At 47.3% G+C, this 22,511-nt stretch overlaps 2 protein-coding genes across 8 annotated transcripts in view; both read left to right on the top strand.

The window, feature by feature from the left end:
* LOC112622365 (28S ribosomal protein S18b, mitochondrial) lies at positions 1 to 13,576 on the top strand. Of its 3 annotated transcripts, none has more exons than XR_003118973.1 (9): positions 1 to 119; positions 1,667 to 1,775; positions 1,883 to 1,980; positions 2,097 to 2,165; positions 4,826 to 4,892; positions 6,913 to 6,972; positions 7,536 to 7,853; positions 12,916 to 12,966; positions 13,505 to 13,576. XR_003118973.1 is itself a non-coding variant. In XM_025381922.1 (7 exons), exons 1-7 carry the CDS (start codon positions 42 to 44, stop codon positions 7,829 to 7,831), a joined length of 777 nt encoding a protein of 258 aa, XP_025237707.1. In that variant the 5' UTR covers positions 1 to 41; the 3' UTR covers positions 7,832 to 8,323. The 3 variants fall into 3 exon arrangements, 1 of the variants encoding a protein (XP_025237707.1); XR_003118972.1 differs by having other exon boundaries at positions 7,536 to 7,858; positions 12,922 to 12,966; positions 13,505 to 13,572; XM_025381922.1 differs by lacking the exons at positions 12,916 to 12,966; positions 13,505 to 13,576 and having other exon boundaries at positions 7,536 to 8,323.
* LOC112622364 (alpha-tubulin N-acetyltransferase 1-like) overlaps positions 8,392 to 22,511 on the top strand; it is a 22,909-nt gene continuing 8,789 nt past the window's right edge. For 3 of the 5 annotated variants that reach the window (XM_025381917.1, XM_025381919.1, XM_025381920.1), the window contains exons 1-6: positions 8,392 to 8,920; positions 9,388 to 9,448; positions 9,564 to 9,655; positions 9,779 to 9,839; positions 9,960 to 10,073; positions 10,257 to 10,358. In XM_025381917.1, coding sequence (XP_025237702.1) covers positions 8,622 to 8,920; positions 9,388 to 9,448; positions 9,564 to 9,655; positions 9,779 to 9,839; positions 9,960 to 10,073; positions 10,257 to 10,358 — 729 coding nt within the window. In that variant the 5' untranslated portion in view covers positions 8,392 to 8,621. Of the gene's footprint in view, positions 9,202 to 9,387; positions 9,449 to 9,563; positions 9,656 to 9,778; positions 9,840 to 9,959; positions 10,074 to 10,256; positions 10,359 to 22,511 lie in introns of all 5 variants that reach the window. The other 2 variants (XM_025381918.1, XM_025381921.1) reach the window with 2 other exon arrangements.

The raw sequence follows: 22,511 nt of genomic DNA on the forward strand, positions 1-22,511 counted from the left end.
AGTTGCCTTTCCTTCCATTCCCGTGCTGGGCGTACGTCAAGATGGCGGCGTCCGTATTAAACACCCTGCTGAGGCGGCTTCCTATGCTTTCTCTCTTCCGAGGTGCCCACAGAGTTCAGGTAACTTCTCGAAGGACATTTTGCACAACCCCAAGTTGGTTATACCTTCTCTAGGTCGTCGCTCCGCTGTCAGGAATCCACGAGTGGAGACCTTCCCACGTGTTTATATCTTAGCTGTCTAGGCAGTACTTCCAGCAACCCCCTCCCATACACCGCGCGTTTTCTAATCCCGAGCCGAGGACTAAGCCCCAGGGTTAGGTGTCATCCTTCTTCCAAAATGCCATCTCAGTAAAATAATTAAGTGATAGACTTGACCCCCGTCCACCCTCAGTTATGCATAACCAGCTTTTTGAAAATTATTTAAATAATTAAGGGGCCATGCTAATGTTGTATCGTTGCAATTTTAGCGTAACATATGTGCTCCCCAAGCGAGCGCCACAACCAGCTCTTAACTGTGCAGGTCGTGTCTAAATCTGTGTTGCTCAGGAATGTCCTTAGGGAAATTAGGGATCCTAATTTCTACCCACCTTGCTATTTCCCAGTAAGGTCAGGATATATTCTTACGACCTGAGGACAGTTTCTCAGCTCTCTTTATTAAATCAGTTTCTTATCAGAGTTATGAGAGCTTAACTCCGTCCTTTGAATTGAGGTTTCCCTCCAGTCTTGTGTACTCACCTCTCTGGAGGTTCTTGGTGGGGCACGGTGAGATAGAAAGGCTTGCCCAGCTGCCACTCCCTAAAGTGGGACTGAAGAGTGGTGACAGAGGTCAACACAGACTTAATAACAGCCTTGGTAGCTTTAAAACTAGCGTTAGGACTCAAGTTTGTTCTGCCCTGTAGATTGTTGACTTTCAGCTTTTATGAAAATGGGCAACTCAGTGACTTCATTGGATTGATTTGGAGACTCACCTGTCTTCAGCATCCCCTCCCCACCACACATCTTGGTTCCGAGAACCTAGATATCCTTCCTCTTTATTCTTCCACCAGAATCAATTCATTTCCAAAAAGCAGGACTACCTTTTATGTACTAGATTTTTTTTTCCTTTTTTCTTTAGATGGAGTCTCACTCTGTTGCCAGGCTGCAGTGCAGTGGTGCGATCTTGGCTCACTGCAACCTCCGCCTCCCGGGTTCAAGCGATTCTCCTGCCTCAGCCTCCCGAGTAGCTGGGACTACAGGCACATGCCACCACGCCCAGCTAATTTTTTGTATTTTTAGTCGAGATGAGGTTTCACCATGTTGGCCAGGATGATCTCGATCTCTTGACCTCATGATCCGCCCACCTCAGCCTCCCAAAGTGCTGGGATTACAGACGTGAGCCACTGCGCTGGGCCTTGTACTAGACTTTTTAATTGTCTTCTGAAATAAGATTGTTTTTCAGCATATATCCGCTAACTTAGCTTTTCTTTCAGGATCCAGTTGTAGAAAAGAGCGTGGTTGTTGATTTATGTCAGTTTAAACCCAACAAAAATACTTAACTTACATATGTATTCCTGTTATATTCCATTAATGCAATATGTATGCATTCCCCCTCTTTCCAAAATGTGATAAGCAAACCATTGAGTTCTTTCCTTGAACTCATTCTTTTATTTTTTTCTGCTCCTTTATAGGTTCCCCTCCAGACTCTTTGCACCAAACCTCCCTCTGAGGAAGATTCTTTGTCCCCAGTTCCCATTTCTCCTTATAAGGATGAACCCTGGAAATATCTGGAATCAGAAGGTACCTCTAAATGGGGAAAGGGAGGGTCAGATAGGATTTAAGATAAGTGGATAGAGCCACCCACTACACTCCCACCCAGGAATAACTTGTATGATCTTTCATTTCAGAATACCAGGAGCGATATGGTTCTCGCCCTGTCTGGGCTGACTACCGCCGCAACCACAAGGGTGGTGTACCCCCACAGCGGACTCGGAAAACGTGTATTGTGAGTTTCTGAGAGTGGGATGTGGAGTAGGGGTAGAGGCCACAAGTAACAGTAACAGCAGCACTTTTTCTGACGGGTTTGAACATCCTTAACTGCTGGTTTTTTTCTCTCTACAGCGTGGGAATAAAGTTGCTGGGAATCCCTGCCCCATCTGCCGAGATCACAAGTTGCATGTTGACTTTAGGGTAAGGAGAGTCTTTTCTTTTTATGGTAAGAAAAATAAAGATTAGGAGCCCCTTTGCAGTGCCAAAGAGATTACTGTAGGTGCCCCACACTTCGTATATCCTGGAGGCCCTACAGTTTATTTTGTAGTAACTGTTTCTGGCATTATAAAAACATTTCTCTCTCCAGTCTTTTACCTTCTACTATGGATTGTACTGCAAGTTTTATCCTATGCCTATGAAATTTACAGTCTAAACTGGCAGGTAAGAGAAATGGCTATTTCTTTTGAGACTGAGTCTCACTCTGTTGCCAAGGCTGGAGTGCACTGTCGCGATCTCAGCTCACTGCAACCTCCGCCTTCCAGGTTCAAGCGATTCTCCCACCTCAGCCTCCCAAGTAGCTGTAACTACAGGCGTGTGCCACCATGCCTGGCTACTTTTTGTATTTTTAGTAGAAAGAGGGTTTCACCATATTGGCCAGGCTGGTCTCAAACTCCTGACCTCATGACCCGCCTGCCTCGGCCTCTCAAAATGCTGGGATTAGAGGTGTGAGCCACCATGCCCAGCCAGCGAAATGGCTATTTCTAGTGGGAGAGCAATATCCAAAGATTCGTTTGTATTCTTTACAGTTATTACAAAGTATATTGGCCCACGTTCTTCCTGAGGTTTTTTTATATTTCCTTGTCAATGTTCAGTGGCATGCTGGGACGTGAGGCCAGAGGGCAAGATAGAGTCTAGTGTTTTCCAGAAAGCCTTCAATATGTGAGAAGGACAGGATTTGCTCCTTTAAAGAATTTGGAAACATATTGGCTGGGCGTGGTGGCTCATGCCTGTAATCCTAGCACTTTGGGAGGCCGAGGAGAGTGGTTCACCTGAGGTCAGGAGTTCGAGACCAGCCTGGCCAACATGGCAAAACCCTGCCTCTACTAAGAATACAAAAATTAGCCAGGCATAGTGGCAGGCGCCTATAATCTCAGCTACTTGGGAGGCTGAGGCAGGAGAATTGCTTGAACCCGAGAGGTGGAGGTTGCGGTGAGCTGAGATTGCACCACTGCACTCCAGCCTGGGCAAAAGAGCGAAACTCCTCAAAAAAAAAAACAAAACAAAACAAAAAAACCAAGAATTTGAAAACATTACATTAATAAAATAGGTAATAGGAAAGTGTTCTTCTGAGGTTGCAGCGAAAGTATTAGAGCAGAAGCTGTATGTCTGGTCATCAGGGAAGCAGTAGAGCATTTGGATAACAGTCAGAAAATGGGGGTATTTGACTGCAATAAGAACCCTTCTGACACAGGTTATTCAGGAGTCCCATAGATAATTCCCCAGTTTTGACTGCATATGATTAGTTATAAAAAGAGATTATGGCCAGATGCGGTGGCTTATGCTTGTAATCCCTTGGGAGGCCAAGGTGGGTGGATCACTTGAGGTCAGGAGTTCGAGACCAGCCTGGCCAACATGGTGAAACCCCATCTCTACTAAAGATACAAAAAAAATTAGCCAGGCATGGTGGCGGGTGCCTGTAGTACCAGCTTCTTGGGAGGCTGAGGCAGGAGAATCACTGGAACCTGGGAGATGGAGGTTGCAGTGAACCAAGATTGTGCCATTGCACTCCAGCCTGAGCAACAGAGCAAGACTCTATCTCAAAAACAAAACAAAACAGAGATTATAGTTAATTATATAACTGAGAGAGAGAAATGTTACAAATTTAGTAGCACAGGTGATTCCGCTTGCATTCTACTCCACAGTATATCTGCTTTTTTCTCAAGAGTCTCATTTCCTACAGTTAATTTGCTGAGTGAAGGTTGTTCTATGTAAACTGTAAAATTATTCTTACTATATAAATTATATTCAGTATGCTATTAAATACATTAGTTGTTTATACATACACATTACAATATCATTTTTTGGGTGATTTCTGGGATTTCCAATGACCAGCCCCAGTTTTTCACCTAAAGGCTGACTTTAGAACTTAACTTCTGCAGGCTGGGCATGGTGGCTCACGCCTGTAATCGCAGCACTTTGGGAGGCCAAGGTGGGTGTATCACCAGGTCAGGAGTTCAAGGCCAGCTTGGCCAAGATGGTGAAACCCCGTCTCTACTAAAAATACAAAATAATTAGCCAGGTGTGGTGGCGGGCGCCTGTAACCGCAGCTACTCGGGAGGAGTAGCAGAGAATTGCCTGAACCCGGGAGGTGGAGGTTGTAGTGAGCTGAGATCGTACCACTGCATTCCAGCCGGGGCGACTCAGGGAGACTCCGTCTCAAAGAAAAGAAAAAAGAACTTAACCTGTGCATAAGAGATTTCTTTGGGAGCACAGTGACAGAATATGGGATGTGCAAGGATGGATTCAGTGAATTGATGAAGCCCAACTGGGACATGAAGGAAGATAGCACCTGGAGAGCTGTAGAGGGGTGAGAGGATAGCATCTGGAGAGCTGTAGAGGGGTGAGAGGATAGCATCTGGAGAGCTGTAGAGGGGTGAGAGGATAGCATCTGGAGAGCTGTAGAGGGGTGAGAGGATAGCACCTGGATTGCTGTAGAGGGGTGAGAGGATAGCACCTGGAGAGCTGTAGAGGGGTGAAGGTGGTCCATGTGGGTATGTAGGGATTGTGTACTTGCAGTGTCCAAAGATCTTGCTGTTCTCCCTTCCTCTTTCCTCACGTTTCTCTACCACTTTCCCCTACAGAACGTGAAGCTCTTGGAACAGTTTGTCTGCGCCCACACGGGTATCATCTTCCATTCTCTATACACAGGTTAGCCCATCATCCCTGCACCACCAGAGAGCTTTTCCTTGTGGCATGTTTTGTTTATGTAGTTGTTCAATAGTTATTCGTTCAGTGGCTCCTACTTATAGCTTAAAAGGTCTGGCTGAACCTTTTGGAAATCTTGGTTTACTGGGGGCTAAAGCAATTAAATGTGGACAAAAGAAAAGGACAAGTACAGCCGGGCGTGGTGGCTCACGCCTATAATTGCAGCGCTTTGGGAGGCCAAGGCGGCCGGATCACCGAGATCGGGAGTTCGAGACCAGCCTGACCAATGCCTGACCAACGTAGAGAAACCCCGTGTCTACTAAAAATACAAAATTAGCTGGGCGTGGTGGTGCATGCCTGTAATCCCAGCTACTCGGAAGGCTGAGGCAGGAGAATCGCTTGAACCCAGGAGGCAGAGGTTGCAGTGAGCTGACATTGCGCCATTGCACTCCAGCCTGGGCATCAAGAGTGAAACTCCATCTCAAAAAAAAAAAAAAAAAAAGGAAAAAGAAAAAAGCAAGTGCTTCTGTAAGCAAACTATCTAAATGTAGTTTTTAATTGATGAACAGTGATTAATTCCTTTCTATAGGGTCTTTTCACTTTTACAAAAGACTTCTCGCAAATTATCACATAAGTTATTTTATATCATTGTCAATTGAATTAGATTTTCCAAACTTGGAGTTGTAAATTTAACAATTCAGGATTATATCTATTCCCTAACTACAGTCACAGTGCAAATCTGGCCCACTGCCATGTCCATTTGTTTTCATATTGTCTACAATTGCTTCCATGCTACAATAGCAGAGTTGAGTAGCTGAGACAGAGACCACAGGACCTGCAGAGTTTAAAATATTTACTATATGACTCTAGACAGAAAAATTTTGCTAACCCTGCTCTGAAGCAAGACAAATTTGCAGAGAATTTTGTTTTTGAGACGAAGTTTCACTCTTGTTGCCCAGGCTGGAGTGCAATGGCAGGATCTTGCCTCACTGCAACCTCTGTCTCCCAAGTTCAAGTGATTCTCCTGCCTCAGCCCCCTGAGTAGCTGGGATTACAGGCGCATACCACCATGCTTGGTGAATTTTATATTTTTAGTAGAGATGGGGTTTCTCCACGTTGGTCAGGCTGGTCTCGAACTCCCGACCTCAGGTGATCCAGCCACCTCGGCCTCCCAAAGTGTTGGTATTACAGGCGTGAGCCACTGTGCCCGGTGGAGACTAATATATATATATATTTTTTGCAACGAAATCTCATTTACTTTGTCACCCAAGGCTGGAGAGCAATGGCGTGATCTCGGCTCACTGCAGCCTCCACCTCCTGGGTTCAAGCAATTCCCCTGCCTCAGCCTCCCATGTTGCTGGGATTACAGGCACGTGCCATTGTGCCTGGCTAATTTTTTTTGCATTTTTAGTAGAGACAGGGTTTCACCATTTTGGCCACTTTGGTCTTGAACTTCTGACTTAAGTGATCCTCCTGCCTAAGCCTCCCAAAATGCTGAGACTATAGGCATGAGCCACCGTGCCCAGCCTTGCAGAGAATAAATCTGAATTCACCATTATTGGAGGTGGCAGTACAATCAGTGTTCAGTTTGTCAAGAGTTTCTTATAGTCAAGCTATAAAGGCTGAAGGGACTATTATTGTTACTCTCTCAGATTGCCTTCCCCAACTCTGAAGTCTCTTCTCTCTTTATTGAATCTTTCTCTGTGGATTGTTCAAGTCAACCCTCTAATTAACCACACTTGCCCATTAAATTGTGTTCTGCTTCCTGTCTTGGAGGCTTTACCATTAAATAGCTTCTCTATAGTGGCTAGACCCTCCTAAATCTTTATCCCAGCTCTCCAAGAGGTGGGAGAGATTCTTTCCATTGGGCAGATGGGGAAACTGAGGTCCTTGGAGAGGTCAGGGGAAAGGGGTCATTAGGTAAAGCCAGTCCTTCCCAATCTACTCCTCTGTCACCATACGGAAGCAGTTGTGTTCTATTATTTACTGTGCCTTAAAGAACAAGTTATTTTTCTCCCCGTAGGAGTCTGTGTGAAGCAGCACAAGAGGTTGACCCAGGCCATCCAGAAAGCCAGGGATCATGGTGAGCATGAGACGGGGCACACGGCGGTTTTGTTTAGGTATAAGGAAGGTGACTTAGGGCTAGATTATGGATATAAATGCTCACACCTGTTCAAGATGGTAGCAACCAGCATGTTCTTCCTGAGTCTCTTCTGACATTCCATTGTCCCCTGTCCCTTCTGCTGAGTGTCTTACTTTATCATTACCTTGTCTCCTTGGTGTTTGTCTTTCCATCCCTTTCCCTCCTATTTTACAACTGCTGGTCTCAATGCCATAGCAAGATCATAGGAAGATCTTTATATAAATGTCTGACCCTGGACTACATGGCATTGCTGCATAAATTAGTAAAAGGTATAGATGCAGCTTCATAGTCCTTATTCAGGGCTGCATAGCTTTGTAAGCAAGAGCCCCAGCAGTATGTCAGCCCACATTTGCCCTCTGGGCCAGTCTCACCTGTTTGCAGTATACAACATACATAAATGTACCCAGTGGCTCTGACTGGTCCCTCCCTTTATAATCCTTTTTCTTCATCTAAACCACCCTCCTCATTCCCTCTTAAATTTCTCTTCTTTATTAATCCCTTAGGTCTCCTCATTTACCACATCCCCCAGGTTGAACCACGGGACCGTGACTTCAGTATCTCTCATGGGGCTGTGAGTGCTACTCCGCCAGCCCCCACCCTGATCTCAGGTGACCCCTGGTACCCATGGTACAACTGGAAACAGCCACCAGAGAGAGAACTGTCACGCCTTCGCCGGCTTTACCAGGGTCATCTCCGAGAAGAGAGTGGCCCCCCACCTGAGTCAATGCCCAAGATGCCCCCTACAGCACCAGCGGAAGCCTCCTTCACTGGGCAGACAGACCCTCAGAGTGCTCTGTAGGAGCCGTAGACTGGGAAGAGAGGCCAGGCATGGTGGCTTACAAAAAAATACAAAAATTAGCTGGGTGTGGTGCTGCACGCCTGTAGTCCCAGCTATTGGGGAGGCTAAGGGAGGATCACTTGATCCCAGGAGGCGGAGGTTGTCGTGAGTTGCAGTTGCACCCCTGCACTCCAGCCTGGGTGACAAAGCCAGACCCTGTCTCAAAAAAAAGGGAAGAGAGCCAGAGGGACTAGGAGATAATGTGTATGTAGGTTTATATGATGGGATATCACCCTGAAGAGTTGTGTCTTTTGTAGCCAATGACAAATCCAGGAAATAATGTTGCTGATAGGGATAAATCTTGAGGCTGAGGGAGGGCAGGACAGATGTGTATGGGAAACCCCAACCCCTATATATTGTAAATAGATGGGCTGGGCTAAACATTGTTGCTGTTTCAGACTTATACCAACTCAGCTTTTACACAATAAAGCTCTACTCTCCTGTCTCTAGTTTGCTTTGGGCTGTTTACCATGAATACTATTAGCGGGGGTGGGCTGAGTGATGTTCTTTTCATATAAGCAATTGGGTGGTGCTGTGGGGAGATGAGTGGTCAGGCTTAAGCCAGCCTTGCCAGTGACGCCTGGGACTAGAAGCTGGGGATGGGCAGCTGTGCCACTCTGTCAAGATGCCTTTGTGGGTCGCTATTCACATTCACAGCATAGCCCACTTCACTGAGGGGCTAAAAGGTTAGTGAGACACTGGGCCTAGGAAGACTGCGTTGCCATGGCACTCACTGCCGTGGGATGCAGAGATGGGAATGAGTGGCACTGCTAGGGATACAGCTGGTTTGGCCAAAAAAAGGGGGGCCCTGGCAGTTGCCAGGACGCTAGGGGCAGGGTCTACAGGCGGGGCTCCTGGAAATAAAGACTCCCAGAGGCAGTGCGGCGAAGGGAGGGGCGGAAGTGACGTCGTGTGGGGCGGGTCCAACCGCGCACAATGGGCCATGGAGTTCCCGTTCGATGTGGACGCGCTGTTCCCGGAGCGGATCACGGTGCTGGACCAGCACCTGAGGCCCCCAGCCCGCCGACCCGGAACCACAACGCCGGCCCGGTGACAGCTCAAACCCACCCCCTGCCCCTTTTCTCCCGGTTCCTCTCCAAACCTGGTCCAGGCACCACGCCCCCTTCTCACTGACTAGTGATCGGTCCTTTTGATGTCCTGGCCTGCCTTTTTGGTGACCTCTGACCCTGGGCCTAGTGGGATTGATCAGCGCTTGGATCTGTGACCTTTCACCCCGGCCCAGAATGTCCCAACCAAAGGATGTGGTTGACCCGGCCTTTCTGCTTCCTCACAATAACCTTAAGGGAGGAGGGAGTGTACCACCTTGAAAGGTGTGACAGAAGTTTGGGTTTCAGAAGCGTGGGGTGGGAAATCAGATTGGGAGACTTCCAGGCAAAGGCAGGGAGCGTTCAGTGTTAAACCTTGGTTGGAGTTGTGGCCCAGGTTCCCAGGACTGACTGCCCAGGACCCGCTAATTCAGTGAGTATCTGACTCTTTTATTTCTTCTCTTTCTCTAGTGTTGATCTACAGCAGCAAATTATGACCATTATAGATGAACTGGGCAAGGCTTCTGCCAAGGTACTGGAGAGGTTTTAGATGGAGTAAAGGGAGGACCTCTGTGGGGATGGTAGATAAGGGAGGCCTGGGTCCTTTGGAGGGACTTGCAGAAAGTCTGACTTAATCTTCCCTGCAGGCCCAGAATCTTTCCGCTCCCATCACTAGTGCATCAAGGATGCAGAGTAACCGCCATGTTGTTTATATTCTCAAAGACAGTTCAGGCCGACCGTGAGTGCCACATTCTCTTCCATCCCATACTTAATTCCTTCCTCCCTCAGCCCTTCCCCCATCTTTGACTATCTCTTACAGATAGTTACCACTAGCCTGTTCATTATTTTCCCCGTTCTACAGGGCTGGAAAAGGAGCCATTATTGGTTTCATCAAAGTTGGATACAAGAAGCTCTTCGTACTGGTGAGTGTTACTGGAAGCCAGGAGTTCGTATACCTTGGTTCTTGAGAACAAAAGTGCTGGAGGTTAGGGGGCAGCAGAGATGCCGGGGGTCCTAAAACATTTTTATTGTTTCTCTCTTAGGATGATCGTGAGGCTCATAATGAGGTAGAACCACTTTGCATCCTGGACTTTTATATCCATGAGTCTGTGCAACGCCATGGCCATGGGCGAGAACTCTTCCAGTATATGTTGCAGGTATCACTTACCTCTTCACTGGTTCATCCAAACTAGGGACTCCTTTGCCATGAGCCCTTCCAGAAGCCCTGCCTCCCACCCCCCATATTCCTATGTCCTCCTATTCCCTTCCCAGGCTTCTGGCTTCCTGTTGGCATGCTTTCCCCATACTTCCTCCTACCCTGAGTCTCCTGTTCCCTGCAGAAGGAGCGAGTGGAACCGCACCAACTCGCCATTGACCGACCCTCACAGAAGCTGCTGAAATTCCTGAATAAACACTACAATCTGGAGACCACAGTGCCACAGGTTAGAAGTTTCAGAGAATAGATCCCCACTGAGCATTCCCATTGAATTTATTATTTATAGCAAAGAAGTAGTGACTTATTTCCTATCACATAGGTTTCATTTTCTACAACCAGGCTCTTTGTCTTGTGGTACCATCTCTCATCCTGTAGTGACTTCTTTCTCGTCTATTTTGAGATTTTTTTTTTTTTTTTTTTTTTTGAGATGTAGCCTCGCTGTGTCGCTGTCGCCCAGGCTGGAGTGCAGTGGCGCAATCTCAGCTAACTGCAACCTCCACCTCCTGGGTTCAAGCACTTCTCCTGCCTCAGCCTCCTGAGTAGCTGGTACTACAGGCATCTGCCACCACACCCAGCTAATTTTTGTATTTTTAGTAGAGATGGGGTTTCACCATATTGGCCAGGCTGGTCGCGAACTCCTAACCTTGTGATCTACCCGCCTTGGCCTCCCAAAATGCTGGGATTACAGGTGTGAGCCACTGTGTGTCTGACTTTTTTTCTTTTTTTTTTTGAGGCAGAGTCTCCTGCTGTTGCCCAGGCTGGAGTGCTGTGGCAGGATCTTGGCTCACTGCAGCCCAACTTCTGGCTCAAGCGATATTTCTGCCTCAGCCTCCTGAGTAGCTGAGACTACAGGCATGCACCACCATGCCTGACTAATTTTTTATTTTTTGTAGAGATGAGGTCTCACTATGTTGCACTGGGTGGTCTTGAATTCCTAGGCTCAAGAGATCCACTTGCCTCAGCCTCCCAAAGTACTGGGATTACAGGCGTGAGCCACTGTACCCAGACTTATTTTGATTATTTACCACAAGTTGTTTCCTACACCGAATTTTTCTTTTTCTTTCCTTCTTTTTTTTTTTTTTTTTTTTTTTTTTTGTGCATCACCCAGGCTGGATTGCGGTGGCGCAATCACAGCTCACTGCAATCTCTACCTCCGGGGTTCAAGTGATTCTCATACCTCAGCCTCCTGAGTAGTAGGGATTACAGGCATGCGCCACCATGCCCAGCTAATTTTTGTATTTTTAGTAGAGACAGGGTTTCACCACGCTGGTCTTGAACTCATGGCCTCAAGTGATCTGCCCACCTCGGCCTCCCAAAGTGCTGGGATTACAGGCATGAGCCACCGCACCCGACCCTTACCACTTTTTTTTTTCTTTTTTTTTTAAGATGGAGTCGCTCTGTCGCCCAGACTGGAGTGCAGTGATGCAATCTCAACTCACTGCAAGCTCTGACTTCCAGGTTCACGCCATTCTCCTGCCTTAACTCCCCCTGTAGCTAGGACTACAGGCGCCCGCCACCACACCCAGCTAATTTTTTGTATTTTTAGTAGAGATTGGGTTTCAGGGTGTTAGCCAGGATGGTCTAGATCTCCTGACCTTATGATTCGCCCACCTCGGCCTCCCAAAGTGCTGTGATTACAGGTGTGAGCCACCGCGCCTGGCCCCTTATGACTAATTTTCAACCCAAATATAACCAGCTCATTTTCACTGCCTTGTTTTCACATAGTCCATTACTCATCTGGTCAGTCACTATTTATTAAGGGTCCAGAATAATATGCATTCCCTGTCCTCATGGAACTTTGGCCTAATATGGGGAAGGAGGTCTTGTTTATAACTAAGTGCAGCAAAATGTTACTAATGCTACCCATTCATCCAATAAACATTGAGTGCCTAGCAGTGTTCTGGGCACTAGGAATGCTTTACTCAATGAAACAGACAACAGCCTGGGCAACATGGCGAAACCCTGTCTCTACAAAAAATATAGAAAAAAAAATTTAGCCAGGCATGGTGGCACGTGCCTATAGTCCTAGCTACTTGGGAGGCTGAAATGGGAGAATTGCTTGAGCCTGGGGGGCAGAGGTTGTAGTGAGCCACAATTGTGCCACTGCACTACAGCCTGGGCAACAGAGAGAGACCCTGTCTCCAAAAAAAAACAAAAACAAAAGGCCAGGTGCGGTGCGATGGCCCACGCCTGTAATCCCAGCACTTTGGGAGGCTGATGTGGGCAAATACTTGAGGTCAGGAGTTTAAGACCAGCCGGGTCAACATGGTAAAACCCCATCTCTATTAAAAATACAAAAATTAGCCGGACACGGTGGCTCACGCCTGTAATCCCAGCACTTTGGGAGGCGGAGGCGGGCGGATCACCTGAGGTCGGGAGTTCGAGACCAGCCTGACCAACATGGAGAAACCCTGTCTCTACTAAAAATACAAAATTGGCCGGACGTGGTGGCACATGCCTATAATCCCAGCTCCTAGGGAGGCTGAGGCAGGAGAATCGCTTGAACCTGGGAGGCGAAGGTTGCAGTGAGCCGTGATCGTGCCATTGCACTCTAGCCTGGGCAAACAAGAGTGAAACTCCGTCTGAAAAAAAAAAAAAAAAACAAAAATTAGCGAGACGTGGTGGCGGGTGCCTGTAATCCCAGCTACCCAAGAGGCTGAGGCAGGAGAATTACTCGAACCCAGGAGGCAGAGGTTGCAGTGAGCTGAGATTGCACCACTGCACTCCAGCCTGAGCAACAGAGTGAGATGCCATCTCAAAAAAAAAACAGGAAAAAGAAAAAGGGCTAGGCATGGTGGCTCACACCTGTAATCCCAGCACTTTGGGAGGCCAAGGTAGGTGGATCACCTTATATCAGGAGTTCGAGATCAGCCTGTTCAACATAGTGAAACCCTGTCTCTACTAAAAATATAAAAATTAACCGGGCATGATGGCGTGCGCCTGTAATCCCAGCTACTCAGGAGGCTGAGGCAGGAGAATCGCTTGAACCCCGGAGGCAGAGGTTACAGTGAGCCGAGATCGTGCTGCAGCACTCCAGCCTGGGGGACAAAGCGAGACTCTGTCTTGGAACAAAAAACAAAAAGAAAGAAACAGACAAAAGTCCCTGTCTTAGTGGTGGAGCTTATATTCTAGCTGGAGAGACAAACATAATAGACAAGAATATGGTTAATAAGTGCTCTGGAAAAATGAGAACAACTAAGGGTTTGGGAATACTCAAGTAAGGTGGGCATGGGAGTATGTGGGATTGCAGGTTGAAAGGGGATCATCACTGAGAAAGTGTCATTTGAGCAATAACTGAAAGGAAGTAAGAATAAAAACCAAGGCTGGACGCGGTGGTTTACACCTGCAATCCTAGTACTTAGGGAGGCCGAGGTGGGTGGATCACTTGAGCCCAGGAGTTTGAGACTAGCCTAGGCAACATGGTGAAACCCCATCTCTACGAAAAACCAAAAAAATTAGCCAGGTGTGGTGGCAAGCACCTGTGTTCCCTACTTGGGAGTCTGAGGCAGGAGGATTGCTTAAGCCCAGGTGGCGGCTGCAGTGAGCCGAGATGGTACCAATGCACTCCAGCCTGGGTAACAAAGTGAGACTGTGTCTCAAAAAATAAAAAAAATTAAAAAAAAATAAGAGCCAAGAAATATCTGGAGAGAGAGCATCCCAGACAGAAAGTACCACCAGTGTATGGCTGTGAGGTGGGATGTACCTGAAACAGCAAATGGGCTGTGTCCAGAGCAGCATGAGTGAGTGGAGGAATATGGTAGGAGATGAGATCAGAGAGGTAATGGGGAAGGAAGGGCCTTATAGGCTACTGCAAACACTAGCTTTTATTTTAAGTAAAAAATAAGATCAGGCCAGTGGTGGTGACTCACACCTGTATCCCAGCACTTTGGGAGGCCGAGGTAGGCAGATCACCTGAGGTCTCTACTGAAAATACAAAAATTAGCTGGGTGTGGTGGCAGGTGCCTGTAATCCCAGCTACTTGGGAGTCTGAGGCAGGATAATCACTTGAACCAGGAGGCAGGGGTTGCATTGAGCCGCTGAAATTGTACCACTGTACTCCAGCCTGGGCAACAGAGCAAGACTCCTAAAAAAAAAAAAAAAAGAGCCAGGTGTGGTGTCTTATGCCTGTAATCGCAGCACTTTGGGAGGCCAAGGCGGGCAGATCACAAGGTCAGGAGTTTGAGACCAGCCTAGCCAATATGGTATAAACCCCATCTCTACTAAAAATACAAAAATTAGCTGGGTGTGGTGGTGGGCACCTGTAGTCCCAGCTACTTGGGAGGCTGAGGCAGGAGAATCGTTTGAACCCAGGAGGCAGAGGTTGCAGTGAGCTGAGATCGCACTATTGCACTTCAGTATGGATAACAGAGTGAGACTCCATCAAAGAAAAAAAAATCACTTTGGCTGTGATCTTGATTTTTTCTTTTTTAACAAGATCACTTTGGCTGTTAAGAACAGGCAGTAGCCAGGCGCAGTGGCTCACATCTGTAATCCTAGCACTTTGGGAGGCAGAGGCGGGTGGATTGCCTGAGGTCAGGACTTCAAGACCAGTCTGGCCAACATGGTAAAACCCTGTCTCTACTAAAAATACAAAAAAAAATTAGCCAGGCATGGTGGTACGCGCCTGTAATCCCAGCTATTCGGGAGACTGAGTCAGGGGAATTGCTTGAACCAAGGAGGTGGAGGTTGCAGTGAGCTGAGATTGCACAATTGCACTCCAGCCTGGCAACAGAGTAAGACCCTATCAAAAAAAGAAAAAAAAAGAAAGAAAAGGCAATAAGGAAGCAAGAGTAGAAGCAAGTAAACTAATTAGCCAGCAACAATCCTGGTGAAAAATGATGGTGGCTCAGACCAAGGTGGTAGCAGTAGTGAAGGTAAAGAGTGGTCAAATTTTAAATATTTTGAAGGTAAAGCAAGATTTTCTGACAGATTGTGTGTGGAGAAAGAGGACTTTAGGACAACCCCAAAGTCTGAGCAGCTGGAAGAATGAAGTTGCTTTAACTGAGATGGTAGGTAGACCAGCTTTGGAGGAAAATATTAGGAGTGCATTTTTAATATGTTAATTGGAGATGTCTGTGATATGTCCAGGTTTGAGTAGACAGTTGGATACTTCCCAAGAGATCAGGGAGGAGGTTTGGGGAGGAGTGTTTTCAGCATACATCTGGTATTTAAAGCAAAGAGACAGGATGTGATCACCATAGAAATATTACAGATAGAGAAGCTACCCTGGCCGGGCACGGTGGCTCACGCCTGTAATCCCAGCACTTTGGGAAGCCAAGGCGGGTGGATCATGAGGTCAGGAGATCGAGACCATCCTGGCTAACACAGTGAAACCCCATCTCTATTAAAAATACAAAAAAAATTAGCCAGGCGTGGTGGTGGGTGCCTGTAGTCCCAGCTACTCGGGAGGCTGAGGCAGGAGAATGGCGTGAACCTGGGAGGCGGAGCTTGCAGTGAGCCGAGATTGCGCCACTGCACTCCAGCCTGGGCGACAGAGCGAGACTCTGTCTCGGAAAAAAAAAAAAAAAAGCTGCCCCTTTGGGCCCTCCCCTTGGGCCCTCTTTAAGAAGTGAGGACCCCCAACTGGCTGCTCTGAAAAGCCATCTTTGCATTGTTCCTGGTTTGGTGTCCTGCTCATGGCAGCCACCTACGCCATGCGCTTCCTCTGCTGTCTCACAGTATGGCAGCTTAATCGACATAGTCCCCAAACTCTTGCTTTCTTCTTAATCCCTTGCATCGGATCACCGCTGTGCTCCACCATGTCAGACGCAGTTGTGGACACAAGCTCCGAGATCACCACCAAGGACTTCAAGAAGTTGTGGAGGAGGCAGAAAGTGGAAGAGATGCCCATGCTAACAGGAACGCTAATGAGGAAAATGGGGAGCAGAAGACTGACAATGAGGTAGATGAAGAAGAGGCAGAAAGTGGAAGAGATGCCCATGCTAACAGGAACGCTAATGAGGAAAATGGGGAGCAGAAGACTGACAATGAGGTAGATGAAGAAGAGGAACAGGGTGGGGAGAAAGAGAAGGAAGAGGAAGGTGATGGTGAGGAAAAGAACAGAGATGAAAACGAAGCAGCTGAGGCGGTACGGACAAATGGGCAGCTGATGATGATGAAGATGACAATGTTGATCCTAAGCAGCAGAAGGCCGATGAGGATGATTAGACAGCAAAAAAAGAAAAGTTAAACTTTAAATTAAAGTCACTGTGATCTATTCACCCTCCACTTCCCATCTCAGAATCTAAACGTGGTTGCCCTAGAGAGGCCTGCTTGCCCTGCAAAGGCAGTGCCACTGCAGATGACAGACACTCGCCCCCACCCAACCCAACGCAGAGAATTTGCAACAGAGGAGGAAAAAAGAACCAAAACTTCCAAGGTCTTGCTTTTTTAGAAGTACTTTAAAAAAGAAGTTTGTATTTTTTATTTACATTTTATATTTTTGTACATATTGTTAGGGTCTTTTTTTTATTATTTCTTTGAGATGGAGGCTAGCTCTGTCACCAGGCTGGAGTGCAGTGGTGCGATCTTGGCTCACCGCAAGCTCCGCCTCCCGGGTTCAAGCGATTCTCCTGCCTCAGCCTCCTGAGTAGCAGGGATTACAGGCGCCCGCCACCACACCCAGATAATTTTTGTATTTTTAGGAGAGACAGGGTTTCACCAGGTTGGCCAGGATGGTCTTGATCTGACCTTGTGATCCGCCCACCTCGGCCTCCCAAAGTGCTAGAATTACAGGCGTGACCCACCACGCTAGGCCAGGTCAGTCATTTTTAATGATCTCAGATGACCAAGCCAGCCTTTGGAGGGTTCTCTGTCTTACTTCTGACTTTACTTGTGGTATGACCATGCTCATTATAATCTCAAAGGAGGAAAAAAACCTTGCTTAAAAAAGAACAAAAAAAGAGTCTTATTCTGAGCATTCCAGTAGCTTTTTTAGTGTATGTAGTTAGCTGTACCATACACAGTTGGTTTGTGTGAGATGGTTAAAAAGGCCAAAGATAAAATGTTTCATTTATTTGCCTTTTTTGTCTATGAAATAGCTGCTTATTTATTTATTTAGGCCTATTTGATGTATGCGTGAAACAATATTGTCCAACAATAAACTCAAATTTTATTTTGCTGAGTTGTTCTAACAGCAACAAAAAGAAGTGAAGGAAGAGAAGACCAGCAAATGCAACCACAGAGTGACTAGTGAAGTAGATGAAACCTGAAGCCGGGTGTGGTGGCTCACACCTGTAATCCCAGCACTTTGAGAAGCCAAGTCAGGTGGATCACCTGAGGTCAGGAGTTCAAGACCAACATGGTGAAACCCCATCTCTACTAAAAATACAAAATTAGCCAGGCGAGGTGGCTCATGCCTGTAATCCCAGCTACTTGGGAGGCTGAGGCAGGAGAATCACTTGAACCTGGGAGGCGGAGGTTGCAGTGAGCGGAGATCGTGCCATTGCACTCCAGCCTGGGCAACAAAAGTGAAACTCCATCTCAAAAAAAAAAAAAAGAAAAGAAAAGAAAATTGAAAAGTAAGGTGACCTAAAAGGCCACTGAACAAAGTGTTTCCAGGAGGAAGGAATAGTTTACTGGGTCAAATGCTGCTGATCAAGGAGCAAAGAGGTCTGAGAAGTTACTATTGGATTTATCTGCCTTAGGCTATTGGTGATCTTGATGAGCAGTTTTGGTGCAGCGGTGTGTGCAAGCCTAGATGCAGTGGGTCTTGTAGGCTGAGAAGCTAGGAATGCAGCAAGAATAAGCCACTTTTTTAAATCCTGCTTTAAGAGGAATAGAAATAGAGCAAGAGCTGGAGGGTGAAGTGAATCAAAAGAGTTGATCCTTTTCAGATGGGAGAACAAATAGCATTAGAATGATTCAATAGAGAAAAATATTATTATTATGTCAGAGGAAGTGGGGAGAACTGTTGAAGTGATGTCATTGAGTGGGCAGGAGGGGTTGGGATTTGGTTGACAAGTCAGCCTTGGATAGGAACATGGACAGTTAATCCATTGTAACATGATTTGATAGACGTGATTACAGAGGAAGCATAAGGACATGGATTTGAGTGCTACCTTGGGCTGGGGGTTGGGTAAAGAAAGACGACATGTCTAATCTTAAAAGGCAAGTGTTTGTCAGGTGGACAAAAGGCTAAGGTGCCTTTTATGTAGAGAACTGGCATGAACAACGGCAGAAAGGTATTAAACTACCTTTCAGGCCGGGCGCGGTAGCTCACGCCTGTAATCCCAGCACTTTGGGAGGCTGAGACAGGTGGATCATGAGGTCAGAAGATTGAGACCATCCTGGCTAACACAGTGAAACCCCATCTCTACTAAAAATACAAAAAATATTAGCTGGGCCTGGTGGCGGGTGCTTGTAGTCCCAGCTACTCTGAGGCTGAGGCAGGAGAATGGGGTGAACTTGGGAGGCGGAGCTTGCAGTGAGCCGAGATCGCGCGACTGCACTCCAGCCTGGGCGACAAGAGTGAGATGCTGTCTCAAAATAAGTAAGTAAATAAATAAAAATAAACCACCTTTCAGGGTACTACAAGCAGTATGGTGTGGTTGGAGTGCTAAGCATGTGCTTGTTGGGGGAGGATGGGGATGGGTTGGTAGACATCACAGCAAGGTCAAGGCAAGGGATAGGCAGGGTCTTCCTACAGTATATTTTTCCATTAAGAGGCAGCAGAGAGCAATGGAAGGAGCACAGTATTTTTTTTTTTTTTTTTGAGACGGAGTCTCACTCTGTTGCCCAGGCTGGAGTGCAGTGGCGCAATCTCAGCTCACTGGAACCTCTGCGTCCTGGGTTGCGTCCTGGGTTCAGGCAATTTTCTTGCCTCAGCCTCCTGAGCAGTTGGGATTACAGGCGCCCACCACCACACCTGGCTAATTTTTGTGTTGATGAGGTTTCGCCATGTTGACCAGATGTCTCTAACTTCTGCCCTGAAGTGATCCGCCCACCTCGGTCTCCCAAAGTGCTACAATTACAGCCATGAGCCGCCACACCTGGCCCTGGAGCACAATATTTGATATGAAACACATTACCCAGTTAACATGTGAGGCCAGAGCAGTGTAGAGTGTAAATAACAACTCATATTTCATGGGCTCTATGTGATATCTATATGCATCATCTCAGTGGATTCTTGCACATCTTTTTGAGGTGGGTACTATTATTAAACCTATTTTGGGTTTATACAAATTAGTGACTTAACCAAATTCACACAGCCAGTAAATAGTAGAGTCCACATTTGAACCCATAGCCATTTGCACCCAGTGAACTTTTTTTTTTTTTCTTTTTGAGGCAAGGTCTTGCTCTGTTGCCTAGGCTGGAGTGCAGTGGCAATATCATGGCTCACTGCAGTCTCTACCTCCTAAGCTCAAGAGATCTTCCCTACCAGCCTGGCCAACATGGCGAAACCCCATCTCTATTAAAAATACAAAAATTAGCTGGGTGTGGTGGCACGTGACTATAATCCCAGCTACTCAGGAGGCTGAGACAGGAGAAGAGCTTGAACCTGGGAGGTGGAGGTTGCAGGGAGCCGAGATTACACCATCGCACTCCAGCTTGGGCGATTCTGTGTTAAAAAAAAAATAAAAAAAAAAAAGGCCGTACGCAGTGGCTCGCCCCTGTAACCCCAGCACTTTGGAAGGTCAAGGCGGGCGGATCATGAGGTCAAGAGATCAAGACCATCCTGGCCAACATGGTGAAACCCTGTCTCTACTAAAAATATAAAAATTAGCTGGGTGTGGCGGCGCATGCTTGTAGTCCCAGCTACTCAGAAGGCTAAGGCAGAAGAATCGCTTGAACCCAGGAGGTGGAGGTTGCAGTGAGCTGAGATCTTGCCACTGCAGTTCAGCCTGGCAACAGAGCAAGACTCCGTCTCAAAAAAAAAAAGATCTTCCCACCTCAGCCTCCCAAGTAGCTGGGACTACAGGTGTGAGCCACCATGCCTGGCTAATTTTTTTTTTTTTTTTGAGATGGAGTCTCGCTCTGTTGCCCAGGCTGGAGTGCAGTGGCGCGATCTTGGCTCACTGCAAGCTCTGCCTCCCAGGTTCACGCCATTCTGCTGCCTCAGCCTCCCAAGTAGCTGGTACTACAGGCACCCGCCACCACGCCTGGCTAATTTTTTGTATTTTTAGTAGAGATGGGGTTTCACCATGTTAGCCAGGATGGTCTCGATCTCCTGACCTCGTGATCCGCCTGCCTTGGCCTCCCAAAGTGCTGGGATTATAGGCATGAGCCACTGCGCCCAGCTCATGCATGGCTAATTTTTAAAAATATTTTTGTAGAGATGAAGTCTTGCTATATTGCCCAGGCTGGTCTTGAACTCCTGGGCTCAAGCTATCCACATGAGCCACCATGCCCAGCCCCCAGTAAACTCTTTTTTTTTTTGAGATGGAGTCTCACCTGTCACCCAGGCTGAAGTGCAGTGGTGCAATCTCAGCTCACTACAGCCTCTCCCTCCTGGGGTCAATCGATTCTCCTGCCTCAGCATCCTGAGTAGCTAAGATTACAGGCGCACGCCACCATGCCCAGCTAATTTTTGTATTTTTAGTAGAGACAGGGTCTTGAACTCCTGACCTCAAGTGATCCACCCACCTTGGCCTCCCAAAGTGTTGGGATTACAGGCGTGATCCACTGCACCCGGCCCCAAGTAAACTCTTAATGACTACACTATTTTCCTGGCTGAAACACTGCAACTGGAATCAGAAGTCTGAAAGTTGAGGCCCAGCCCTGCCACTTGTACCTACTTGGCATTGGCCAAGCGAAGCCATGTCTCCAAGGCTGTATTTCCCCCCATCTTTCTTTTTTTTCTTTTTTTCTGAGATGGAGTCTCGCTCTGTCGCCCATTCTGGAGTGCAGTGGCGCAATCTCGGCTCACTGCAAGCTCCACCTCCTGGGTTCACACCATTCTCCTGCCTCAGCCTCCCAAGTAACTGGGACTACAGGTGCCCGCCACCACGCCTGGTTAATGTTTTTTTTGTATTTTTAGTAGAGACGGGGTTTCACCGTGTTAACCAGGATGGTCTCGATCTCCTGACCTCGTGATCCGCCCGCCTCAGTCTCCCAAAGTGCTGGGATTACAGGCGTGAGCCACCGCGCCCAGCTTCCCCCCTCTTTCAAATAGTGACTTCCAGGATTGTTGTGAAGGCCAAATTAAATGTGAAAATATAATGAAGTAACTCTAAAATTAATAGTTGCTGGTTACCAAAGTAGCATCCTGGCCTCCAGCGTGTCTTCCCCTGACTTTACCCACCCCTTGGAACCCTGCTGAATTTTTTATTTTATTTATTTATTTATTTATTTTGAGATGGAGTCTCGGTCTGTCGCCTAGGCTGGAGTGCAGTGGCGAAATCTCTGCTCACTGCAAGCTCCGCCTCCCGGGTTCACAGCATTCTCCTGCCTTAGCCTCCCGAGTAGATGGGACTAGAGGCACTCGCCACCACGCCCAGCTAATTTTTTTGTTTGTTTGTTTGTTTTTTGTAGTTTTAGTAGAGATGGAGTTTCACCATGTTAGCCAGGATGGTCTCGATCTCCTGACCTCGTGATCCACCTGCCTCGGCCTCCCAAAGTGCTGGAATTACAGGCGTGAGCCACCACGCCTGGCCTGTCTTTTCACTTTCTTAGTGAAAAATGAAGCATTAGATTTTTATTTTATTTATTTATTTATTTTTATTTTTATTTTTTTTGAGACAGAGTCTCACTTTGTCTCCCAGGCTGGAGTACAGTGGCACGATCTCAGCTCACCGCAACCTCCACCTCCTGGGTTCAAGTGATTCTTCTGCCTCAGCCTCCTGAGTAGCTCGGACTACAGGTGTGCACCACCATACCCGGCTGATTTTTGTATTTGTAGTAGAGACGGGGTTTCGCCATGTTGGCCAGGCTGGTCTTGAACTCCTGAAAGATTTTTATTTTGATGCAGTACAGTTTATCTTTTTCTTTTGTTTCTTGTGCATTGGTGTCATATTTAAGAAACTTGCCAGCCGGGCGCGGTGGCTCACGCCTGTAATCCCAGCACTTTGGGAGGCCGAGACCATCCTGGCTAACACGGTGAAACCCTGTCTCTACTAAAAATAGAAAAAAATTAGCTGGGCGTAGTGGCCGGCGCCTGTGGCCCCAGCTACTTGGGAGGCTGAGGCAGGAGAATGGCGTGAACCCGGAGGCGGAGCTTGCAGTGAGCCAAGATCGCGCCACCGCACTCCAGCCTGGGTGACTGAGCAAGACGCCATCTCAAAAAAAGAAAAAAAAAAAAAACCTGCCAACTGGGTGCAGTGGCTCACGCCTGTAATGCCAGCAGTTTAGGAGGCCGAGGTGGGCGGATCATGAGGTCAAGAGATCAAGACCATCCTGGCCAACATGCTAAAACCGCGTCTCTACTAAAAGTACAAAAAAT

The sequence above is a fragment of the Theropithecus gelada genome, chromosome 4, assembly GCF_003255815.1.
Source record: "Theropithecus gelada isolate Dixy chromosome 4, Tgel_1.0, whole genome shotgun sequence".
Taxonomy (NCBI): Eukaryota; Metazoa; Chordata; class Mammalia; order Primates; family Cercopithecidae; genus Theropithecus; species Theropithecus gelada.